Raw genomic sequence first — 7,795 nt, 5'->3', positions numbered from 1 at the left:
GGGACCCCACCTTGCACGGCCGTCACCCCCTGCGTGGCACGGGGAGGGGGCACCGGTGGCAGAGGGGGACCCCGATGGCACGGGGATGGGACCCCGGTGGCACAGGGGGGCTTGGGCACGGGACAGGACAAGACCCCTTGGCACAGGAGGCACCACAAGGCGCAGGGGGACCCCGGCACAGCACGAGGACAAGGACTCGACGGCACGGGGGACACGGGCGTGGCAGAGGGGTGGGACCCTGCACGGGGCAGAAATGGGACCCGCGTGGCCCGGGAAGCCCCACGTGGTACAGGGACAGAATCCCGATGGCACAGGGGGACAGTGACATGGCACAGGGCAGGACCCTGATGGCACAGGGGGACCCCGCGCGGCACAGGGACGGGACCACCACGTGGCACAGGGGACACCAGCACGGCACGGGGGACGGGACCCTGCACGGCACAGGGGAACCCACGTGGCACGGGAACAGGGCAGGACCCTGATGGCAAAGGGGGACACCAGCATGGCAGGGGGACGGGACCCCGCGTGGCACAGGGGGACCCCAATGGCACAAGGACAGGACCCCAGCGCGGCAAAGGGGGACGCTGACATGGCATGGGGACAGGACCCCGATGGCACAGGGGACACCACGTGTCACGGGGACGGGACCCCAATGGCACAGGGGACACGGGGGGCAAGGGGGGAGGAACCAGTGACACAGGGGCCCCCACGTGTCACAGGGACAGGACCCCAATGGCACAGGGGGACATGAGGGGCATGGGGACCCCAGTTGACACAGGGGGACACGGGGGGCATGGGGACGGAACCTAGTGACACAGGGGACCCCACGTGTCACGGGGACAGGACCCCAGTGACACAGGGGGACACGGGGGGCATGGGGACAGGACCCCGATGGCACAGCAGGGGGCCATGGGGTGCCCCGCGGTGTCCCCTGCCCAGGGGTGTCACCGGGCAGGGGGCCATGGGGTGCCCCGCGGTGTCCCCTGCCCAGGGGTGTCACCGGGCAGGGGGCCATGGGGTGCCCCGCGGTGTCCCCTGCCCAGGGGTGTCACCGGGCAGGGGGCCATGGGGTGCCCCGCGGTGTCCCCTGCCCAGGGGTGTCACCGGGCAGGGGGCCATGGGGTGCCCCGCGGTGTCCCCTGCCCAGGGGTGTCACCGGGCAGGGGGCCATGGGGTGCCCCGCGGTGTCCCCTGCCCAGGGGTGTCACCGGGCAGGGGGCCATGGGGTGCCCCGCGGTGTCCCCTGCCCAGGGGTGTCACCGGGCAGGGGGCCATGGGGTGCCCCGCGGTGTCCCCTGCCCAGGGGTGTCACCGGGCAGGGGGCCATGGGGTGCCCCGCGGTGTCCCCTGCCCAGGGGTGTCACCGGGCAGGGGGCCATGGGGTGCCCCGCGGTGTCCCCTGCCCAGGGGTGTCACCGGGCAGGGGGCCATGGGGTGCCCCGCGGTGTCCCCTGCCCAGGGGTGTCACCGGGCAGGGGGCCATGGGGTGCCCCGCGGTGTCCCCTGCCCAGGGGTGTCACCGGGCAGGGGGCCATGGGGTGCCCCGCGGTGTCCCCTGCCCAGGGGTGTCACCGGGCAGGGGGCCATGGGGTGCCCCGCGGTGTCCCCTGCCCAGGGGTGTCACCGGGCAGGGGGCCATGGGGTGCCCCGCGGTGTCCCCTGCCCAGGGGTGTCACCGGGCAGGGGGCCATGGGGTGCCCCGCGGTGTCCCCTGCCCAGGGGTGTCACCGGGCAGGGGGCCATGGGGTGCCCCGCGGTGTCCCCTGCCCAGGGGTGTCACCGGGCAGGGGGCCATGGGGTGCCCCGCGGTGTCCCCTGCCCAGGGGTGTCACCGGGCAGGGGGCCATGGGGTGCCCCGCGGTGTCCCCTGCCCAGGGGTGTCACCGGGCAGGGGGCCATGGGGTGCCCCGCGGTGTCCCCTGCCCAGGGGTGTCACCGGGCAGGGGGCCATGGGGTGCCCCGCGGTGTCCCCTGCCCAGGGGTGTCACCGGGCAGGGGGCCATGGGGTGCCCCGCGGTGTCCCCTGCCCAGGGGTGTCACCGGGCAGGGGGCCATGGGGTGCCCCGCGGTGTCCCCTGCCCAGGGGTGTCACCGGGCAGGGGGCCATGGGGTGCCCCGCGGTGTCCCCTGCCCAGGGGTGTCACCGGGCAGGGGGCCATGGGGTGCCCCGCGGTGTCCCCTGCCCAGGGGTGTCACCGGGCAGGGGGCCATGGGGTGCCCCGCGGTGTCCCCTGCCCAGGGGTGTCACCGGGCAGGGGGCCATGGGGTGCCCCGCGGTGTCCCCTGCCCAGGGGTGTCACCGGGCAGGGGGCCATGGGGTGCCCCGCGGTGTCCCCTGCCCAGGGGTGTCACCGGGCAGGGGGCCATGGGGTGCCCCGCGGTGTCCCCTGCCCAGGGGTGTCACCGGGCAGGGGGCCATGGGGTGCCCCGCGGTGTCCCCTGCCCAGGGGTGTCACCGGGCAGGGGGCCATGGGGTGCCCCGCGGTGTCCCCTGCCCAGGGGTGTCACCGGGCAGGGGGCCATGGGGTGCCCCGCGGTGTCCCCTGCCCAGGGGTGTCACCGGGCAGGGGGCCATGGGGTGCCCCGCGGTGTCCCCTGCCCAGGGGTGTCACCGGGCAGGGGGCCATGGGGTGCCCCGCGGTGTCCCCTGCCCAGGGGTGTCACCGGGCAGGGGGCCATGGGGTGCCCCGCGGTGTCCCCTGCCCAGGGGTGTCACCGGGCAGGGGGCCATGGGGTGCCCCGCGGTGTCCCCTGCCCAGGGGTGTCACCGGGCAGGGGGCCATGGGGTGCCCCGCGGTGTCCCCTGCCCAGGGGTGTCACCGGGCAGGGGGCCATGGGGTGCCCCGCGGTGTCCCCTGCCCAGGGGTGTCACCGGGCAGGGGGCCATGGGGTGCCCCGCGGTGTCCCCTGCCCAGGGGTGTCACCGGGCAGGGGGCCATGGGGTGCCCCGCGGTGTCCCCTGCCCAGGGGTGTCACCGGGCAGGGGGCCATGGGGTGCCCCGCGGTGTCCCCTGCCCAGGGGTGTCACCGGGCAGGGGGCCATGGGGTGCCCCGCGGTGTCCCCTGCCCAGGGGTGTCACCGGGCAGGGGGCCATGGGGTGCCCCGCGGTGTCCCCTGCCCAGGGGTGTCACCGGGCAGGGGGCCATGGGGTGCCCCGCGGTGTCCCCTGCCCAGGGGTGTCACCGGGCAGGGGGCCATGGGGTGCCCCGCGGTGTCCCCTGCCCAGGGGTGTCACCGGGCAGGGGGCCATGGGGTGCCCCGCGGTGTCCCCTGCCCAGGGGTGTCACCGGGCAGGGGGCCATGGGGTGCCCCGCGGTGTCCCCTGCCCAGGGGTGTCACCGGGCAGGGGGCCATGGGGTGCCCCGCGGTGTCCCCTGCCCAGGGGTGTCACCGGGCAGGGGGCCATGGGGTGCCCCGCGGTGTCCCCTGCCCAGGGGTGTCACCGGGCAGGGGGCCATGGGGTGCCCCGCGGTGTCCCCTGCCCAGGGGTGTCACCGGGCAGGGGGCCATGGGGTGCCCCGCGGTGTCCCCTGCCCAGGGGTGTCACCGGGCAGGGGGCCATGGGGTGCCCCGCGGTGTCCCCTGCCCAGGGGTGTCACCGGGCAGGGGGCCATGGGGTGCCCCGCGGTGTCCCCTGCCCAGGGGTGTCACCGGGCAGGGGGCCATGGGGTGCCCCGCGGTGTCCCCTGCCCAGGGGTGTCACCGGGCAGGGGGCCATGGGGTGCCCCGCGGTGTCCCCTGCCCAGGGGTGTCACCGGGCAGGGGGCCATGGGGTGCCCCGCGGTGTCCCCTGCCCAGGGGTGTCACCGGGCAGGGGGCCATGGGGTGCCCCGCGGTGTCCCCTGCCCAGGGGTGTCACCGGGCAGGGGGCCATGGGGTGCCCCGCGGTGTCCCCTGCCCAGGGGTGTCACCGGGCAGGGGGCCATGGGGTGCCCCGCGGTGTCCCCTGCCCAGGGGTGTCACCGGGCAGGGGGCCATGGGGTGCCCCGCGGTGTCCCCTGCCCAGGGGTGTCACCGGGCAGGGGGCCATGGGGTGCCCCGCGGTGTCCCCTGCCCAGGGGTGTCACCGGGCAGGGGGCCATGGGGTGCCCCGCGGTGTCCCCTGCCCAGGGGTGTCACCGGGCAGGGGGCCATGGGGTGCCCCGCGGTGTCCCCTGCCCAGGGGTGTCACCGGGCAGGGGGCCATGGGGTGCCCCGCGGTGTCCCCTGCCCAGGGGTGTCACCGGGCAGGGGGCCATGGGGTGCCCCGCGGTGTCCCCTGCCCAGGGGTGTCACCGGGCAGGGGGCCATGGGGTGCCCCGCGGTGTCCCCTGCCCAGGGGTGTCACCGGGCAGGGGGCCATGGGGTGCCCCGCGGTGTCCCCTGCCCAGGGGTGTCACCGGGCAGGGGGCCATGGGGTGCCCCGCGGTGTCCCCTGCCCAGGGGTGTCACCGGGCAGGGGGCCATGGGGTGCCCCGCGGTGTCCCCTGCCCAGGGGTGTCACCGGGCAGGGGGCCATGGGGTGCCCCGCGGTGTCCCCTGCCCAGGGGTGTCACCGGGCAGGGGGCCATGGGGTGCCCCGCGGTGTCCCCTGCCCAGGGGTGTCACCGGGCAGGGGGCCATGGGGTGCCCCGCGGTGTCCCCTGCCCAGGGGTGTCACCGGGCAGGGGGCCATGGGGTGCCCCGCGGTGTCCCCTGCCCAGGGGTGTCACCGGGCAGGGGGCCATGGGGTGCCCCGCGGTGTCCCCTGCCCAGGGGTGTCACCGGGCAGGGGGCCATGGGGTGCCCCGCGGTGTCCCCTGCCCAGGGGTGTCACCGGGCAGGGGGCCATGGGGTGCCCCGCGGTGTCCCCTGCCCAGGGGTGTCACCGGGCAGGGGGCCATGGGGTGCCCCGCGGTGTCCCCTGCCCAGGGGTGTCACCGGGCAGGGGGCCATGGGGTGCCCCGCGGTGTCCCCTGCCCAGGGGTGTCACCGGGCAGGGGGCCATGGGGTGCCCCGCGGTGTCCCCTGCCCAGGGGTGTCACCGGGCAGGGGGCCATGGGGTGCCCCGCGGTGTCCCCTGCCCAGGGGTGTCACCGGGCAGGGGGCCATGGGGTGCCCCGCGGTGTCCCCTGCCCAGGGGTGTCACCGGGCAGGGGGCCATGGGGTGCCCCGCGGTGTCCCCTGCCCAGGGGTGTCACCGGGCAGGGGGCCATGGGGTGCCCCGCGGTGTCCCCTGCCCAGGGGTGTCACCGGGCAGGGGGCCATGGGGTGCCCCGCGGTGTCCCCTGCCCAGGGGTGTCACCGGGCAGGGGGCCATGGGGTGCCCCGCGGTGTCCCCTGCCCAGGGGTGTCACCGGGCAGGGGGCCATGGGGTGCCCCGCGGTGTCCCCTGCCCAGGGGTGTCACCGGGCAGGGGGCCATGGGGTGCCCCGCGGTGTCCCCTGCCCAGGGGTGTCACCGGGCAGGGGGCCATGGGGTGCCCCGCGGTGTCCCCTGCCCAGGGGTGTCACCGGGCAGGGGGCCATGGGGTGCCCCGCGGTGTCCCCTGCCCAGGGGTGTCACCGGGCAGGGGGCCATGGGGTGCCCCGCGGTGTCCCCTGCCCAGGGGTGTCACCGGGCAGGGGGCCATGGGGTGCCCCGCGGTGTCCCCTGCCCAGGGGTGTCACCGGGCAGGGGGCCATGGGGTGCCCCGCGGTGTCCCCTGCCCAGGGGTGTCACCGGGCAGGGGGCCATGGGGTGCCCCGCGGTGTCCCCTGCCCAGGGGTGTCACCGGGCAGGGGGCCATGGGGTGCCCCGCGGTGTCCCCTGCCCAGGGGTGTCACCGGGCAGGGGGCCATGGGGTGCCCCGCGGTGTCCCCTGCCCAGGGGTGTCACCGGGCAGGGGGCCATGGGGTGCCCCGCGGTGTCCCCTGCCCAGGGGTGTCACCGGGCAGGGGGCCATGGGGTGCCCCGCGGTGTCCCCTGCCCAGGGGTGTCACCGGGCAGGGGGCCATGGGGTGCCCCGCGGTGTCCCCTGCCCAGGGGTGTCACCGGGCAGGGGGCCATGGGGTGCCCCGCGGTGTCCCCTGCCCAGGGGTGTCACCGGGCAGGGGGCCATGGGGTGCCCCGCGGTGTCCCCTGCCCAGGGGTGTCACCGGGCAGGGGGCCATGGGGTGCCCCGCGGTGTCCCCTGCCCAGGGGTGTCACCGGGCAGGGGGCCATGGGGTGCCCCGCGGTGTCCCCTGCCCAGGGGTGTCACCGGGCAGGGGGCCATGGGGTGCCCCGCGGTGTCCCCTGCCCAGGGGTGTCACCGGGCAGGGGGCCATGGGGTGCCCCGCGGTGTCCCCTGCCCAGGGGTGTCACCGGGCAGGGGGCCATGGGGTGCCCCGCGGTGTCCCCTGCCCAGGGGTGTCACCGGGCAGGGGGCCATGGGGTGCCCCGCGGTGTCCCCTGCCCAGGGGTGTCACCGGGCAGGGGGCCATGGGGTGCCCCGCGGTGTCCCCTGCCCAGGGGTGTCACCGGGCAGGGGGCCATGGGGTGCCCCGCGGTGTCCCCTGCCCAGGGGTGTCACCGGGCAGGGGGCCATGGGGTGCCCCGCGGTGTCCCCTGCCCAGGGGTGTCACCGGGCAGGGGGCCATGGGGTGCCCCGCGGTGTCCCCTGCCCAGGGGTGTCACCGGGCAGGGGGCCATGGGGTGCCCCGCGGTGTCCCCTGCCCAGGGGTGTCACCGGGCAGGGGGCCATGGGGTGCCCCGCGGTGTCCCCTGCCCAGGGGTGTCACCGGGCAGGGGGCCATGGGGTGCCCCGCGGTGTCCCCTGCCCAGGGGTGTCACCGGGCAGGGGGCCATGGGGTGCCCCGCGGCGGCGCTGCCCCGTACTGTGCCCTTCCCAGTGTCCTTGTGCCACATGGGGTGCCCGGTACAGCGCCTGTCCCGGTGTCCCCATGCCCGACGCGGTGCCCGTCCCGGTGTCCCCGTCCCACCATCCCCGTGCCTGATGTGGTGCCCGTCCCGGCATCCCCACGCTGGACACGGTGCCCATCCCGGTGTCCCCGTGCCAGATGCGGTGCCTGTCCTGCCGTCCCCAGGCCCGACACGGTGCCCATCCCGGTGTCCCCGTGCCAGATGCGGTGCCTGTCCTGCCGTCCCCAGGCCCGACACGGTGCCCATCCCGGTGTCCCCGTGCCAGATGCGGTGCCTGTCCTGCCGTCCCCAGGCCCGACACGGTGCCCATCCCGGTGTCCCCGTGCCAGATGCGGTGCCTGTCCTGCCGTCCCCAGGCCCGACACGGTGCCCATCCCGGTGTCCCCGTGCCAGATGCGGTGCCTGTCCTGCCGTCCCCAGGCCCGACACGGTGCCCATCCCGGTGTCCCCGTCCTGGCGTCCCTATGCCTGATGCGGTGCCTGTCCCGCTGGCCCCGTGCCGGACACGGTGCCCCGTCTTGCCATCCCCGTGCCCGTCTCGGTGCCTGCAGGCGGAGAACCTGCTGCTGGACGCCGACGCCAACATCAAGATCGCCGACTTCGGGTTCAGCAATGAGTTCACGCTGGGCTCCAAGCTGGACACCTTCTGCGGGTCCCCCCCCTACGCCGCCCCCGAGCTCTTCCAGGGCAAGAAGTACGACGGCCCTGAGGTCGACATCTGGAGCCTGGGCGTCATCCTCTACACCCTGGTCAGCGGCTCCCTGCCCTTCGACGGCCACAACCTCAAGGTGGGCAGTAGGGACGGGGCGGCGTCCCCTCCTGTCGCCTGGCCCTGCGCCTGTCCCGTCCCTGGCTGGGGATGGCGATCGTCCTGTCCCGTCCCCGTGCTCAGCTGGGGATGGTGCCCATCCCGACCCCCTGCCTGCGGGGCAG

The 7,795-nt window shown here is 76.9% G+C and overlaps 2 protein-coding genes across 2 annotated transcripts in view; one reads left to right on the top strand and one right to left on the bottom strand.

Moving 5' to 3' along the window:
• The window catches only part of EXOC3L2 (exocyst complex component 3 like 2), a 14,664-nt gene extending 7,780 nt beyond the window's left edge, over positions 1 to 6,884 (bottom strand). Inside the window, exon 1 of the mRNA XM_009273962.1 lies at positions 6,862 to 6,884. Within this exon, the coding sequence (XP_009272237.1) occupies positions 6,862 to 6,884 (23 nt within the window). The remainder of the gene's footprint in view (positions 1 to 6,861) is intronic.
• Positions 6,885 to 7,326: 442 nt separating this feature from the next.
• Positions 7,327 to 7,795, top strand: part of LOC103894546 (MAP/microtubule affinity-regulating kinase 4) — a 22,115-nt gene continuing 21,646 nt past the window's right edge. Inside the window, exon 1 of the mRNA XM_009273960.1 lies at positions 7,327 to 7,650. Within this exon, the coding sequence (XP_009272235.1) occupies positions 7,327 to 7,650 (324 nt within the window). The remainder of the gene's footprint in view (positions 7,651 to 7,795) is intronic.

The sequence above is a fragment of the Aptenodytes forsteri genome, unplaced genomic scaffold (genome assembly GCF_000699145.1).
Source record: "Aptenodytes forsteri isolate BGI_AS27 unplaced genomic scaffold, ASM69914v1 Scaffold1119, whole genome shotgun sequence".
In the NCBI taxonomy this organism is placed as follows: domain Eukaryota; kingdom Metazoa; phylum Chordata; class Aves; order Sphenisciformes; family Spheniscidae; genus Aptenodytes; species Aptenodytes forsteri.
Note: the sequence above shows the minus strand (reverse complement) of the source record. Positions and strands in the feature narration are given on the sequence as shown.